Source organism: Pristis pectinata, chromosome 8 (assembly GCF_009764475.1).
Source record: "Pristis pectinata isolate sPriPec2 chromosome 8, sPriPec2.1.pri, whole genome shotgun sequence".
NCBI lineage: Eukaryota > Metazoa > Chordata > Chondrichthyes > Rhinopristiformes > Pristidae > Pristis > Pristis pectinata.
The window spans coordinates 72052407-72070591 of NC_067412.1; the positions used below are offsets into that span (position 1 = coordinate 72052407).

Consider the following 18185-nt stretch of genomic DNA (forward strand, 5'->3'; position numbering starts at 1 on the left):
TACACACAAGAGATAATTTGCAGTGGCCAATTAATCTACTAACCCTGAAGGAGAAGAATTTGTTCCCACTCTGTAAGGGCTGGGAAGAGGCTTTGGCTTTTTAAGTCAAACCATATGTTTCCTCCAGCTACTCTACGTGTCCAGGTTCTAGTCTTCTCGAGCAGACTCCCACTGGAGCAACTGTAAAAGTGCAGCAGGTCTGCCAAGTAACTTTAGTCCAGAAATCATGATGAAGTACTAAGAATTGGAATAACAATACAAATGGGCTTGGATTAGCTATTAATTAGCAAAGGAGCGTAGAGGGGGTAATGGTTTCAATTAAAGATATTAACACTGTTTGTAAGGAGTTACAAGGTGAAATGTTACAGTATGAACAGAATTACTCTGAACTAAGATGCTTAATAACAAAAAATCGGTTATATTCATGAGATATCCTAAATGCTGGGGAGGAAACTAAGGGTGACAATTATAGATACATTGAAGAGATGAGATTTCAAGTGTTGGTCAATTTAATTATCCAAGAAAAGTTTGGAGTCAGGAGGAAGAAAGGAAATGAGAGATGGATTCTCTGCAGTCAAGACATTTTTGAGTCAGTTTTATCCAATCCAAGAGCAGTCCCTGACCTGGTTCTGGATAATTAAACTGAACAAGTAAACAGCCTAAGGTAGGAAAATGTTTGCAAAATACTTGGAAATCTGTAACCAATATATAAATAGGTTCTATATAGAGATAGAATAGGTAAAAGAAAAAATAGGTCATGGGTGCTTTACTAGGAAAAAAATCAAATGAACATGAGATAAATGGTACCTTGGCCAGATTAAATGGAAGGACAAATTGTTAAGTAAAACTATTAGTTAACAATGGAAAATATGAAAAGGGAAAATGGGATAGCTATAAATCGATCATTCCATTTAGAAAAGATGGGAGAGGTTCACTGGCTGAGTCCCAAGAGTGAACAGTGAGACTAAAACAAAATTTGGCTCAGAGAGTTGATAATAAATAATGAAAGACTCAATAAATATAAAGCATTGAAAAAAAAATCAAAGTAAGATCTGCAAAGCTGAGGAGTAAGAATAAGAGTAACTAAGCATGAAGTACAACAAGAAGACTTTCTATGGGCGTATTGGTAGTTTCATATGTTCTCTATCTGCCTTAGATACTGGCTCTGTTTTAATGCTGCCTGGAGCTTTAGTCAGTGGTCAGACACATAAAGTTCAGCAATGTGCAATACTGCTGGATCTAATTATGGAATATAATACCCCAGGGTCATCCAAAGTGGACAACATCACAGTTTCCTCATTTGACAGATCTTTGCCCAATCTCTTAACATATCTGTACTCCTTTGTAACAATTTGCTCTCCAACTCCACCTTTGTGTCATAAGCAAGTTCAACCACTGTACCTTCATTTCCTTTATACAAGTTACAATATATAATTAGTCAATACAATCAAATATATATATTGAATAAAGTTAAGGGCTCAGAAGCAACTTATTTAGGATCATTTTGTACAATGTCCATGGTTACAGGAGACAGTTTCATCCATTGAGACAGTGTTGCTCCCAGGATCCCTGGTTATTCACTGTGGATTGGTATTGCAGGTAAATGTTGTTATTCACCCACAATCTGTCTTTCATTGTTGGAAGACAATTCTAATAACCCTAGACCTGGCACAGGTTTTAAGACCCCATTGATTTCAATGGGGGTTTTGTGTCTTTGGAATTTTAAAAGGTGTTATATTTCTAAATTATTTTGCTTAAGTTTACTGTCATTGATTATTTATAAATAATTCTGTTTATAGTTCTGTTTATAGTTAACTTTTTTGTTTATATAACTTTTATATTTCTGTCCTACTTCAATTTTAACAGTTTTTAACAGTAAAATAAAATTTTAAAATCAGTTCCAGCAGCAAAGTCCTGATTGCAACTTTGATAGCTATCACAAGCTGTAAGAGGTATTCCAGTGGCTGACCCTCTTCACCACACCAACAAAGGCCCTGTCATCACTGAGGTTATGTTGCTAGATTCTTGGAGACAGCCAGCAAAATTGCCTCTGCTTCTAACCCATGAAGGCGTGGGGGAACTGTGGGCGGCTCTTCTGGACAAACAGATAAGTCCAGTAAGACTTGGCCTTGTGTAGTCAAAAAATAGTTAGAGTGGATGACAGAAAACATCTTTCAGAGAGTGCTCAGGATGTGGAAGTGTCTGCCAAAAACTGCTGTAGCAGAGTTCTCATGTATATTTAAAAGAAGTTTAAAATTAGTTGCATGATAAAAGAAATACTAAATGGCAGGAAAGTGCGCAAGAGAACAGGCTCAACAACAAATTATGGGTAAATCGCTTCTCAGGAAAGGTATCAAAGGGTGAGCCCTCCTAATAATAGGGTACAAAGAGTTAAGAGACAAATACCCATGTGGGCAGGCATACTGTCAAGTTTCTCTGGGACAAACTTAAATATATTCTAAAAAGTTTCTATTAATGTATAAAAGCTAAACAAGTATTTTTTGTCTGCCTTCATTGAAGAAACATAATAAAGTCCAATAAGTGGTAGAGAACAACAGGTCTCGAGTGAATAAGGAGTCAAAAGAAATTAATAAAAACTGGTATTGGAGAAATTAGTGGGAGTAAAACCCAATAAATCCCCGGGACCTGATAACAGGGTGGCAATGGAGATAGTGGGTGCACTGGTTGTCATCTTCCAACAAGCCAGAGGCCCTCGAATTGCTCCCACAGATTGGAAGGTATTTAAGAACAGAGGGAGAGAGAAAATGGGAACTATAGATCAGCTATCCTGACCTCAGTAGAACAGAAAATCCCAGAATCTATTATTAAGGAGGTCGTAATGGAGAATTAGAAAATAATGATAATAATATCTAGCAGAGTCAACATGTATTTAAGAAAGAGAAATTATATTTGTTAAATGTATCCGTTGTTTTTAATGTTACAACTAACATACTAGATAAGGAAGAATCAGTAAATGTGATGCATTTGGAACTTGGGAGGTTTTTAATAAAGTTATTAAAGGAAATTAGAGCTGACGGATTTGGGGGTGATATAATGATGTGGGTTAAGCATTGGTTAATGGATAGAAAATGCAAAACAGGAATAGATGGGTTATTTTTTGGGTTGGGAGGTTATGACTAGTAGATGGAGACAGGGGTCCAGGCTGTTCACAAGGTCCGTCGATTATGATTAAGCAGAGTCATCATGGATTTTGGAAATGAAAATCATGTTTGTCAAATCTGTCAGATTTTTTTAATTTGCAGAATAGATATTTGCGAAACAGTGGATGTGGTGTATTTGGACTTTCAGAAGGCCATAGATAAGGTGCACATAAGAGGTCATTAAACAAAATTAGACCACGTGGAGATGGGTTAATATACTGGGGTGGACTGAAGAGTGGTTATAGAACAGAAAACAAGAGTATAGGATTCAAAGCAATATCTTCTGTTTGACTGGCTGTGACCATTTGGAAGGACCACAGAGACTGGTGCTGGAGTTTCTAACTGTTCACAATCTATATCGATGATTTGGATGAGAAGACCACGACTATTATTTATAAGTCTTCTGATGATACAAAGCAGGGCAGAAGCATGAGTTATGAGGAAGAAACAGAAAGTCTTCTAGGGAACATAGTCAAACTGAGTGATGGGTGGGAACATGCCAAATGGAATATGGACAAATAGGAAGTCATCAATATGGTTAAAAAAATACAGAAACAACAGAGACTATTTTAAATGGTAAGAAATTGAAAAATGTTGGTTTTCAGAGGGACCTGGGTGTCCTTGTATATAGATCGCTGAAAGATCTAGTAAGTGATTAGAAAGGTAAATAAATAGTACATTGGCATTTATTGATAGAGGATATGACGATGCGCAAAGATGATTTGCTACAGTTATATACAACTGTGGTAAAACTATACGTGGAATATTGTGTACAAATTTGAACTTCCTACTCAAGGCAGGATATACCTGCAATGGAGGAAGTGCAATGAAGGATCACCAGATTGATTTCGGTGACGGAGGGAATTAGCAGAGATTAAGCAGACTGAGCCCGTTCTCTCTCGAGTTTAGAAGAATGAGAAGTGATGGAACATGGAATATTACAGCACAGTACAGGCACTTCGGCCCACAATGTTGTGCCGACCTTTTAACCTGCTCTAAGATCAATCTAACCCTCCCACATACCCCTCCATTTTTCTATCATCCATGTGCCTAGCTAAGAATCTCTTAAATGTCCCCAGTGTATCTGCCTCTACCAGCACCCCTGGCAGCGCACTCCACACACCCACCACTCTCTGTGTAAAAAACTTACTTCTGATATCCCCTTGTACTTTCCTCTGATCACCTTAAAATTATGCCCCCTTGTGTTAGCCATTTTCGCCCTGGGAAAAAGTCTCTGACTGTCCACTCAATCTATGCCTCTTATCATCTTGTACACCTCTATCAAGTCACGTCTCATCGTCCTTCGCTCCAAAGAGAATAGCCCCAGCTCACTCGACCTATCCTCAACCTATCCTCATAAGACATGATCCTCATGATCTCATTGAAACATACAAAATTGTTTGGGGCTTGACACAGTACATGAAGAAATTATGTTTCCAATGGCTGGGGTGTTTTAGAAAACTGTCACGAACGCAGCAACAAAGAAACACACTGAGCATAAATTCAGTGTTAAAATTATTTTATTAATCACTACTTATGATAATTACGTAAAATAAAAGTAAACAATGTTAGTATGTTAGAATTCAAAAATGTTAAACCTTGAACGTTAACCCCAAAACTAAACTCGTCGTGTGTGTGTGTGACAAAGTCCAAAACTTCCCAGTTCCGGAATGGTTCTTAAAGTTCAGTTCCGCAAGCCATAAGGTGAAACATGAGCAAGGGCTTCTTCAACAACCACCGTTGTCTGAAGATAAGACGTAGACGTAGAGAACATAGAGAGAGTAAATACGAAATCCAAATGTTCCAGGATGGAACCCAAACGACACTTCAGTGTTTACTCGGTAGTGACTTCCTCACCCCCGAAAAGCATCCGAACCGTGGTCGTCCACACATAAATACCTGTTTCCTTCTACAGGTCAGCAACAAAGTGAACTCCACCGGATTACTTCCAACTTCCATACATGGATTTCTATGGCAAACACAGTTATTGTTTCTCATCCATCGATAGAGAAAACAAGCAGGCTGGTGTCTCTCTCCCTTCTCTCTCTCTCTCCTTCTTCTTCTGACTTCTTCAACAACGTCATTACGTCCTTTATCTTCTATTGACGTAAGCACGCCCCACACACACATACACACACACTCTCTATCTTAAAGGGACTTTCACTGAGTCCGTAACAGAACCACCTGTTGTAGTCTTAAAATAATGCACCACCCATTCAAAATTGAGATAAGAAGAAACTTCTTCACCCAGGCAATAGTGAGTCTTTGGAATTCTCTACCTAAGAGGGCTGTGAAGGCCCAGCTGTTCAGTATATGCAGGATATTGATAGATTTTTGGATATTAAGGGAATCAAGAGATAATGGGGTTGGCAAAGGAAAGTGGCACGGAGGTAAAAGATGAGATGCGATCTTATGGAATTGTAGAGCAGGAGTGAGAGGCCAGATTCTCTACCCCTGCTTCTATTTCTTATATTCTTATATTGGATATATTTGTTTTACTACTTCCAGATGTGTAGTTGTTTGCTTTTAATAATTTCTGCACTTAACCCTCTTTTACATTCTGTTTTTTTTTCAGTCTTCAATATTTAGGATTTTTTTTTAGCATTAACATGGAGCTATAAAAGATTTGATTTAGAAATGTTGTTTTGCTTATACACATTTTCAGAAAAGCTGGCATTAACCTATTTTTCATTAAAAAAAGAGGGATTTCACCTCCGATGCTTTAAAATTATTAATAAATTATTTGAAAGTCCACGCTTTCTCTGCTTTAATGAATTGTGGAACCTGATTTCCTCCAAAAAGATGTTTAAAATACAAAGCAAATAAAAATGGAACGTCACAAACCTGGATATTCAGTGATTCACCTTAGCACAAATGCTAATGTTAATGGCTGCTTACCATAGCTTTCAATGTGATGGCAGCATTGCTGCACTATTCTGGGGACCTGCCGATAGATGGGGTTCAGACTGAGCTTCTTTTTGGTCTTTGTTAATTTCTTCTTTTCTAGTTCGACTGGCAGAGAAAGCTGTAGGGCTTCCAACAATCGTGACTGGTTGTCATCCAGATCGGTGATAGAATCAACAGAAACAGCACCCTGCAATCATGGAATGCACAGAATTTCCACCCAGGTTCTACTAGAATGATTAATAGCAACAGATATGTGATGACGTATTCATTTGGAAAATGCATAACTCATGCAAGGAACTCCCAATTAAATCAAGAAGAGTTGCCATAAAGAAAGTAATAGAGTGGCAAGGATTTTAGAAATAATTTTTACATCACTGATAGGATAAATTGAGATTAGGCTTCAATTAAGTTATAGCTACTGGCATTGGGATTACTTGATGTTAACTACACCATATGTTATGGCTGAGAGGAGAAGGACGATGACCAGGAGCTCGGTATGGGATTGAGGAATCATCAGGATAAGATGGGAGGTGAGAACGTTGTTAGGTAATGGTCTGAAGGATGGTGAATAAAATCAGTTGAAAATGATCAGAAAAACAAGGGTAACAGTTGAACGGTCAAGGCCATCAAGGGGTAGTGAATGGGATAGAAGTAATGTGCACACAGCATGGTTGAAATGCTGGGCTTGAGGACAAGCATGGTTTTCTGTTGAGGGATCTCAGTATGCACTTAGACAATGAACGAGGTCAATTAGCAACAGGGGCAGAAGTGAATCTAAGGATAAACTATGGGCACACATTAGTGCAGTGAATATTTGAAGGGGCAGTGGATATTGAGGATCCAGTAAGAATGATGATTAATGCTCTTGTTACTGATATCTCCAAATGTCTGCAGCCTTCCCCTGCACAGACATTGGAGGTGACTTGTGCTAAGTGAATATTATAGGTGGACAGAATGCCTTTAGTCTATTTTTATCTGGAGATGGTACATTGTGGTATGCTGGATACCAAATAAAAGAGTGTGGAGAAAATGGAGAGAAATTCAGTCATAAAGCCTTCAAAAAATGCATTTGATTCATTAGTAAATATTTCCAATTCCTCCTTCCTGAATCTTATAAAATGGGACAGGAAGTATGGGAAATTATTATATCTTTCAAAAACAAAATACAATGCTATCAGAGAATCTTGAGTTAGAACATTCTTAAATAAAAATGCAAGTCCCCAATAAGGAGACTCGATCACTGGGTTTTATGCAAGGTTTTTACACTATTTGTTTGGATAATTCCATTTCATTAGCACATTAATATTTATTGCCTTTTCCACACTGGCTTTAGAGTTGGAAATATAACATACCCGTCTGTGACCTCTAGAAATATTATCCAGAAAAGTCGGGGAGAGGGGTTCATTCACTGCTGCAGACTGCAGAAATACATTACTATCATCCAGATGCTTGTGCTGTTTCTTGGCCCGGAATCTCAGAACTGATGTCTCCAGGTCTAGACAGTCTCTCCGGCCTTCCTTCACCTCATCTTGCTTCTTCTTTCGTGCACAGTCATTGAGGATGACCTGTGATAGAGGAATTCCAAATCCCAGAGGATGTAATTCTGAAAAAGAAAAGGAATAGTACATGATCAGTAGTCCCAAACTGAAATTGTCATATTTCCATTTACAACCAGATGGAATTCTGATGATGGATGGTCCACTGGCTCTATCTTTACAAGTTTCCAACTAGATTATTGCACAGTGTTCAAATATGCTACTTGTTATCTACTTTAAAAATTCTTATTTTCCATACAGTTGTTCTTTCCTTTCTTCCACGAGTGCCCTCCCCCCCTTCTTAAGGTCTGTGTGATTTACAATAAGACATCAAAAGAGCCATCCCAGTGGGTGTAAAGTAAGTACTTCAGCAAAATAATAATATTTGTTGAAAGACAGAATTTTCTGATGAGAATTATTTTAATCCTTGTATTAACTTAAAAGTTGAGGCTGCAATAACACAAATGAATCACGGTTTGCATTAATTACTGATACACAAGAGATTGTGGATGTTTGACCCACTGAATACTTCCAGCAGTTTGTTTTTGCATTAGTTGCTACAACTTTTCAAATACTTTCTTCAACCATGTCACTGGCACTTTGCCCAACCCTATCCACTCATTAAGATCTTGGCCTGCAGAGCTGTGAGCGAGGCCTCAATTGTATTGGAGTCATCTATAAGGTTCCTAAAGGTGACCATTTAGAAAAGGTGAAAAGACAGATTTTATATCCTCTTCCAAGTACGAGTTTAAAGCAAAGTTGAATTTAAAATCCAACAAAAATTATCTGCTGGGAACAAATAGAAAGAAGGGAAAGGAAATTGGTTGAAGTTGTGGATATTTCTGGGCTTTTGGTGACAGCCTTTAAGATAGTATGGATAAACAGAACTCTAAAGGTGGAATGGGACCCAATAGAACAAGCTGGAAGGAATGGATATTATAGTTGATCTGAAGAGGAGATGTAGTGATGGGAATGACTAGTTTTAGATAGAAGGTGAATAGTTAATGGGAAACTAAAAGAAATGCAGTGAGAGAAAAGTGATGAGCTGCTATGTTGTGAGGGTGGAGGGAGATAGAAGAGGGGTTGGTGGGATGAAGCAAATTCTTTAGTGAAGGAAGCAACGCAAGTGGGAAGAGGTGAAAAGGAAGAGGTGAAAAGGAAGAGGATTCACTGATTGGCATTTTTTCCTTGCAGCCCTGCCATACATATATGCAACCTGCTGTTATTGATGACTCCTTTCACCACCACATGATATGATACTGCACCAAATTATACAATACCATCCATGAGTTTGGTGAACTAGATAGAGAAGCAGTAGAAAACAGAGAAACAGAAGTAAACTTAATGGTAGTTAAGGATTAGAGTGAGGGAAGCAGAAGGAAAGATGAGAGAATGAATCAGCAACCAAAAAACATAAGACAAGGCTATGAAAATACCATTATTCTTTGATTTACTTCATGCAATGCCATAGGAAGATGACCATATGATAGCCTAAGTATTAAAAGGTATGTAACAGCATTCAAAATCTTGAGCATTAAAAAATGTCACTCTTCCTTTAGGTTTTATAGTTATATAAAATGAGTTTGCAATGAAATGTTTGCCTCCAGATATTGAGTTTTTATATATTAGTTTACCGAATTAATATATAACTAGCTTATTTGCCACGATGCTGTACGTGAAAGGTCAGACAATATATTCTTTGATAATGGTTGGAGGGTGTTGCCTGACAATACAATAAAGAATACATCATGGACATTTTAAAAAGGAAATGTAAATAATTAAAAAATCGGGATAAACTAGCATTTTAAGATTTTACATAATTGTAGAAATTTAAAAAAACTGAACTCCATGTAAGTGCAATGCACATGAAATGCCTATAATTTGTACAGTAAATGCATTAATAGGCTTACTGGTGTACATAGACAGAAGAGATGAAAGATGTTCTAATTTTGTTACCCTAATCTGTAAAATCAGGAAAAATTTGGAAAAACTCTTCATTGATGTAACATCACAGCATACAACTGCCACTAAAGTCTGAAACAACTTGTTAAAAAGTTGAAAACAGAAATTGAAACTTCAGCAGAAGTGCCTTGGAACAACAGAATTGAGGTATCATTTCAGGCAGAACTCATTTGCTTAGAGACCAGAACCTGTAGCACCATGTTTTTGTGTGCTACATATTTCAAATTCAATAAAGAATCAAATCTAAAGGAAAATCAAGAACTGACTGAAGGTTGCACAAAGTCCACATTTCTCCATTCAGTGACTGAAGAAATTTAAGACTGGATTGACCAAAGTGACAGCTTCTGTGCAAAGGACAATGGACTATTATACTTTTCATTAAGATTTTGTCAATGATTAAGCAAATATTGAAAACTATTAATTCTGATACAAAATAAAGTTATAACATTTATTGCCATATTGGCAACATCAACCAAGCTAACAGAATGTAAGAGAATACACAATTTGCTTAATGGAAAACAAAATGTGAACAAAACTTTTCAAAAATTGATACATAATTGACAAAAACAAATGTCCGTGCCTCACAAAATTTTCAATGAACAAAGAACAATGAAAAGAAGTTAGATTTCATTGTGAATTTTATTGGAACGCTTCAGCCAGTCTTCTGGAACTGTCCTCTTAGCATCCTCTTCCTATTGGTCTGCTTGGGAAAATGGGATCTCCCGGAGTAGGGCCTCAAAGGATGCATCCTTTAATGTGGGCTCCCTCGTTGTACCTCTTGCAGCCTGTTCTCCACATGTAATATTTCCCGGTTATCTGTAGCCAGAGACCAACTCCCTTTTAAGATGTGTTCACTGCCTTGAAAAAGTGGCATCAATGAAACACAATTATGTGCTTTCCTTCCCTGATACTCCCACCCTTCTCCCTACATTTCGGTGTACAATAAGTAGAGAAAATAGCCTGCAACTTGTTGCATTATTGATAGATAAAAGATTTAACTCACACTGATTTTCCTTTCCAATTGTGGCTCTATTAATTCTGAAAAGATTAGAGGAATTAATATTGGATTAAAAAACCACTCAAACTGTATACAGTCTTGGTCTTCTCTTCCTTTGGTCCTGGTAATAGTCAGCAGAAGAAATGTTCTGGCTTTTGCTACATGAAAAGGAGGGGAGCAGGAAGAACGTGAACAAAAACCACAGATTATTATGCATTACTGGGTGTCTGAATAGAGGAGTAGAGCCAAATGCATGTCTCTGAATTAATGACGTGTTATCTTATTTACAGCTGAATGGAAATTTCATGGAGTATGGTTATGCTGTATATTGAAGACACTTTTTAATATAAAGATTACCTGAGGCATTTACAATGCATGATGAAAACCTTATAACTTGCAACAAGGTAAGATGAAGGGTGATCCATTTTATCCACCAAGGAGTCTCATTGTGGGCATGTCAATCATTATGCAAGCCATTGGGAAAGCATTAAAGAAGCTGAGAGTGGAGATGGCATAAATTGATCTGGATTGGACGTGGTTTAAAGATTGATTCAAGTTCAACTGAGATTGCATCATGGCAGAGTAAAAGCAATTGTATAAGTTGCTGAAGTGTGAGGTTTTGGTGAGAAGCAAATAAGGTTTGTATTCATTCTCGCTACCAATATGCATCTGCTCACACTTTTTCTGCCTGGGATCCTAATCCTGGAAATTAATTTCACTGCCTGGTCACTCTCTGAGGTGTTACATGTGGTACCAGCTGTGTCATAGTGGTGGCAATTTCATCTCTGAGTCACATAGTTAAGGGTTCATCCATACAGAAAGCTTTATTCAGCTGATTTAATACCCAAGCAAAATTGTTCGCAAATATAAAAGCTTTTCTTACCTTTATCTTTTTTTTCTTTTGAAAAAGGTTCCTTCTTTCGCCGAAATGATTTCTTCCTTTTTGGCCCATCTGTAAAGATGAGAATTTATAGTTATTTTCAGATGAACGGATGGAAGCAAAATATTGAGGGTGAGCAGGGAAAATATTTTTGGTTATTTAACTTTGACGTGATGTGATTAGAACACAGATTCTGAACACAGGAGACAAAGAGCCTGGATCAGAACTATTCACCCAGATGTTTAGAGTTTTCTGTTGGCAACTGGTGTGAGAATATCCTCAAAACCATAACCATCTATTGAAAACAGTTGTTCAAATAGAAGTCTGCTCGAAAACCAAGTCCATCAAATGTATGCATGAAAAAAGAAAATATTAATTGATAAAAAAAATGTCCATTTGCCATAAAATAAACAGCAACTGCTCGTCAAAATTACTCCATAACTGCTTTGGTCCCTCTGCACACATTGTCATTAAAACATTCCCTGCCATTTCCATTGGCTGAATCAGCCCATCCACCCCTCTCACAAGTCACCAGCTTGGTGATATTTCTGCCAGCAAAGGAGCTAGTCAGAGAACAGAATTTGATTATGATTAAAGCAAGTTAAAGATATCTTGCTGAGAATAATTCCCTTTTTCAACTGTTCCCTCAAGTTTCAGAAAAGGTACAGTACACTAGTGATTAAAAGAAAACCTTGAAATGATTTTTAACAAGCTGACAAGCCTCATGTGCTTGTTATAAAATCTTAAACTGCAGGGAAAACTCAGCAGGTTAGACAATATCTGTGGAAAGAGAAACAGTTAATATTTCAGGTTGAAGACCCTTCATCAGAACTGAGAAAGAGAGAGAAAAAGTTAGTCTAGCCAGCGGAGAAGACAGGAGAGGGCAATGGGCAGAACAGTAGGAAAGCCTTTAATAATGAGACCTTTAAATAAATAGCTAAGTTCTTTTGTAGGCCAATATATACAAACAAAGGAAAAAAAGAGCAAGAGAAATGGCTAGCAAAAATGGGCAAACAGAAAGAAAGAGCAAATTCTCTAAAGTTGGGGAACTCAATCTCAACAAAAGTTGAGCTGTTGTTCTTTGAGTTTGGGTTGGGCCTCAGTGCAGGAAGCCACAGACAGAGCAGTCAGAATGAGAGTGGAATGGTTGCAGGCCCTCTCCTTCCACCACTAATGCAGGGCTTCTGTATGCTCTCAATGCATGGCCTTGAGGTTCTCAATACTTCTTCACTTCGAGCATTCATGGGTTAGGGATTCCCAGGAGTCAGTGAGAAGGTTTCAAGGATGCTTTGAGTATATTTTGAACCGTTTTATCTGTCCTCCTAGTAATCTCTTCCCATGACAGAGATCAGAATAGAATATCTATTTGAGGAGTCTGACATCAGCATGTGAGTGACATGGCAAGCCCAAAGTAACTAAGTGCAATTAGGGCTGTGATGCTGGGGATATTAGCTTGGGAGAAGATACTGAGGTTGGTTTGTTTACCCTTCAAGTGGCTGCCAGAATGCTCTCCTCATAAAATTTTGCTCTCAGTCTTCTCAGCAGAGGAAAGAATGTTGATCAGTTACTTCAAGAGCTCTTGTAGGACGTACATACTCTGTCTACAGTTCACCTGCAGCAGTAAGGAATAGTATGAGTACAGTGACTCCTGGTTAACTGTATTGTGACTATGCTCATCTAGGCGAATAGTGACTATTTATCAAACTTCTAACTTGAGCTTTGTTGGTGGTGGAGGCTTACATATGGTGAACGCTAAAGAAAAGGCTGAAGCATTCACAACCACATTCAGCCAGAAGTGCTCAATAGATGATCCATCTCAGCTTCCTCCTGGGATCCCCACCATCACAGATACCAGTCTCCAATCATTTTGATTCTCTCCATGTGATATAAAGAAATGGCTAAGGGCACTAGATATAGCAAAGTCCATTGAACCACCCAACAAACCAGCTAACATACGGAAGACCTGCACTCTGGAACCAGCTGCACCTCTAGCCAAGCTACTGTATTCTAGTGTGGAAAATTGTCCAGGTTTGCCCCATTCACAAAAAAAAGAAAAGATTTACTGCCCAATCTCTGCCCTCAGTCATCCACAAAGAGATGGAAGCCATCATCAAGAGTGCTATCAAGTGGCACTTATCCACCAATAAACTACTCACTGATGCCAAGTTTTGGGTTTCACCAGAACCTACCAGCTGTAGACCTCATCACAGCATACGGGCCAAAGAACTGAATTCTAGAGGTGAGGTGAGACTGACTGCCCTTGAGATCAAGGCAATAATTGAATGAGCTTGGAATCAAGATGCCCCAGTATAACTAAAGTCAAGGGGAAAACACTGCATTGCCTGGAATCACACTTCACACAACAGAAAGCAGTAGTGGTTATTAGAGATCAACCTAGCCCAACAACATCACTGCAGGAGTTACTCAGGATAATGTCCCAGGCCAAATCATCGTCAACTACTTCATCAATGACTTTCCTTCCATAATAAGGTCAGATATTCACTGATACTTGCTCAATGTTCACTTTCACTCACAATTGCTCAGTAAATGAAGCAGTCCATTCCTGTATACAGTAAGACCAAGATGATATTCAGGAATCACCTAATAAATGACAAGTAACGTTTGCACCACAGAAGTTCCAGACAATGACCACTTCCGACAAGTGAGAATCTGACGACAAACCCTTGCTGAATCTCCCACCAGCAATATCTGGAGAGTCAGGGGAGGGGTCACCATTGACCAGAAATTTTAACTGGAAGTAGCCATATAAATACTGGAGCTGCAAGAGCAGGTCAGGGGCCAGGTATGCTGTGGCAGGCAGTTCACCCTTCTGACACCCCAAGCCCTTTTAACCATCCACAAGAACACAAATCTGGAACATGATGGAATACTCTCCTCTAGGCTGGAATGAGTGGCAGTGTCAACAACTCTCAAGAATTTTACAGCATCTGGGACAAAATAGCCCTCTAGATCGGCACCCCCATCCATTCACAGCTTAGCATTCATTCCATTCACAACCAAACGTATAGTGATGCAGCAAGTGCCATCTACAAAAAGTGATGTGGATACACTCAAAGGCTACTCCAAAGCACCTCCTAAACCTGTGACGTCTTTGACAAGAAGGGCAAAGTCAACAGGCCCTGTCGGAACATCAACACCCTCCAAATCATGCACACCCTTTCCTGGAAGTATATTGCTGGTCCTTCAGCAATGTCCAGCTGTTGAAAATAAAATATAAGAACAAACTCATTTGTAGCAAAGAGTCCCTGTCCTGTTACTGTAGCCACAGCGTTTGGTGTGGCAGAACCTGATCAAACTTCTGTTGATAATGACAGCTTTGCTCACCACCCCCACTGCCCACCAATGCCACCACCAGTCCCATCCCCATCCCAAAATTTGCACCAAGATGTCAATAATGAGGCTGATGGAGGTTTGCACAAATAGTTGGGATTTATCTTGAAGGCAGGATACTTTTACACAGTGAACGTGCTGGGAAAGGAAAGCATTTAAACCTGTATATGGCAGGGCCCTGGGGAGTGTTATTGAACAGAGAGACATAGAACATAGAACATTATAGCACAGTACAGGCCCTTTGGCCCACAATGTTATTCCTCTACTGAGGAATTCTTTCCTCTACTGAGAAGACTGAGAGCAAAATTTCATGAGTAGAGCATTCTGGCAGCCACTTGAAGGGTAAACAAACCAACCTCAGTGTCTTCTCCCAAACTAATATCCCCAGCATCACAGCCCTAATTGCACCTAGTCAGTTACTTCGGGCTTGCCATGTCACTCACATGCTGATGTCAGACTCCTCAAATAAACATTCTATTCTGATCTCTGTCATGGGAAGATGTTCCTAGGAGGACAGATTAAAAACCTAGGGGTACAAGGACATAGTTCCCTGAAAATGGGAGCACAGTAGACAGGTTGGTGAGGAAGGTGTATGACATGCTTGCCTTCATCAGCCAAGGCAATGAGTATAAGAAGTGGGACATCATGTTACAATTGTACAAAATATTGGTTAGGCTGCAAATAGAATATTGCATGCAATTCTAGTCACCACACTATAGGAAGAAAATGATTAAGTTGGAGGGGATTCCATTAAGATTCACAATGATTTTACCTGGATTGGAGGCCTTGAGTCATCAGGAGAGATTGGATAAGCTGTGTCTGTTTTCTTTGGATTAAAGGAGGCTGAGAGGTGACATGATCAAGGTATTGTTGTGTGAAATCATTCTTTACTGCCTTAAGGATCAAGGACTCTAGACATGAGCTTTGTAGACCCAAACTAGTTTAATCACAAAGGCAAACACGGGACAGAATGGATGGGAACAGACACACGCTCACTCACGCATAGGATACCACGAACATGAGAGGGGAATCACAACTGGGGTAAAATACACTCACTCACACACACACACACACACACACACACACACACACACACACACACACACACACACACACACACACACCACACCTGATACAAACAAGCACACAATAACAATGTACAACTTCAGGATATAACACTTCAATGCCTGTCCCACACTAGCATTGGCCCTTAACACTCCCTGAGTCTGAATGAAATGCTCCCTGATCATGTGGTGATGGACTCTTACCAATGATCTCTGCAGCGTTGTCTCAGTAATCCTGGGGTCGTCAAAGAGGAAGGGCTAGGGGATACAGCCCTTTTTATGGTGCTAGGAGGCTGGGTGGAGCCTCACGGTTGTGATTTAAACAAGCCAATGGTGTGGAAGTCAAAGACAAAGGTTCCTGTCACAGCCAATGGTCAGGCAGGTTCAGAGACAAAGGGTACTGGTCAGGCAAGTTCAGAGTGGTCAGGCAAGTTCAGAGGCAAAAGGTACTCTCACACCTGAGGGGTGGGTGGAGCCGCACCTTGATTGACAGTAGTATCACTTCCGATCAGAGCAACAATACTGTCCTCCAGTCAGCGGGGGTCATTGTCATTACTGTCACGTGACAGTCATGTGGATTTCTCACAACAGGTATCTAAAATTATGGGAGGCATAGATAGGGTAGATAGCCAGTGAATGCTTCCCATGGTAGGGGTGTCTAAAACTAAAGGACATAGGTTTAAGGTGAGAGGGAGGAGGCTTAAAGGTGATCTGAGGGGTAAATATTTCACACAAAGACTAGCTGGTTTCAGGAATGAGCTCTCAGAGGAGATGGTTGGAGGCAGGAGCAGTTAGAACATTTAGGAGGCATCTTGACAGGTGATTGAATGAGTAGGGCATAGAGGGATATTGAATTAATGCAGGCAAGTGTGATTGGTATAGATACGCATAATGGTTGGCATGGATGCAGTGGGCTGAAGGGCCTATTTCTATGGCTGTATAACTCTATGATTATGACCTGGAATTATGGTATCCAGAGAAAAATACAACTATCAGAAATGTGGAATTTTAAACTATCAACATAAATACAACCAAAGTGAGAGCTAATTATTTTGTTTGGCTATCAGTTGCCAGAAAATCATAGAAGTGAGGCTAGTCCCTACCAATATTGTAGCTGCCTGACCTTATATGCTATTCTGAGGTGAACCCTAACTGACCGATCTATGAGCTCCTCCAGTAACTTCACTTTGCCCTCGTATTTGCCAATGACAGATAAATGTGTGGGCAGTAATTATGCAGATGATTATTTCTTTAAGGGTTGCAGGCAACGTTGAAAGCAATGAGCTGCTTGAAGACAATGAAGGTTTTGGGAGGGAAAGCAACTGTGCAAAGGTCACATGCAAGAAAAGATGTATTCGACATGAAAAGGACCACTTGATATATCCAAGAGAAATGTGAGACTGGAATAAACAGAATATAACATGATAGCGGAGTAAAGTTCTTTCCAAACAGATCATTTGTCATCTGTGTTTGATTCAGAATTGAGATTGGTGAGACTAAGCCAGCACACTGAGCATTATCCCTTTGGGACACATCACAGCAAGGCCAACTTCCCACGACTACGGATGATCCTGTTTATTTCTCACTTACTTTGAGTCAAATTGTCACTCTAACTAATAGCAATAATATTTCCTACTGTTCCTACTGTTTTTTTCCAGAAAATATATTCAGAAGAGACAGTGGTGATGTCGGAGGTGCTGTTTATCAAATGACATGTGGGACAGACGTCCTAACTGTTCCTTAGGTGAAAGGAAACATCAGCATTTGGAAGGAGCTGAGGAGTTCTCTCAAGTGACCAAGCCAAATTTCAACTTTCAGTCACTGCAGTAAATCAGATAATCCGGTCATTATCACGTTGCTGTTTGTGGGATTTTCCCATCCACAGGATACAGCAGCAACTACACTTCAAAGATAGTTCATTGCTTAAGGTATAGTTTTAGGCCATGAGAAGCATCATGTAAATGCAATTTTCTCCTCTTTCTTGCAAGAGAAATTCTACAGGTGGTTCAGGAGTACGCCAGTGCAGCTAAATACCTGTTGTGCGATTAACCCATGCCTCTTGATTGAAATACAGGCCACTCACCAACTTCCTGTTGTCTGATCACGTGAATAACTTTGGTGTGCAGTGCACAGTTCATTAGTGGGACACATCAGTAAGAGGTTAATATCATCAGTGGATGGTGCTGGTCCATCTAACCTTCTCTACTTAGAAGTTAGCCTGCACCTCTTAGAGTTGAGGAGCATTTTGCCTGAAGCAAGAGCTGGCAGATATTCCACAAGTGCAGGAGATCTGGGAAAGAATGAAGAAGGTAACAACATGGAAGAAAG

The 18185-nt window shown here is 39.4% G+C and overlaps 1 protein-coding gene across 1 annotated transcript in view; it reads right to left on the minus strand.

Moving 5' to 3' along the window:
* Nucleotides 1-18185, minus strand: part of LOC127573806 (rho GTPase-activating protein 6-like) — a 76145-nt gene that overhangs the window by 28881 nt on the left and 29079 nt on the right. The window contains exons 3-5 of the mRNA XM_052022312.1: nt 11446-11514; nt 7421-7671; nt 6060-6255 (exon numbers count right to left, since the gene is read on the minus strand). Coding sequence (XP_051878272.1) covers nt 6060-6255; nt 7421-7671; nt 11446-11514 — 516 coding nt within the window. The remainder of the gene's footprint in view (nt 1-6059; nt 6256-7420; nt 7672-11445; nt 11515-18185) is intronic.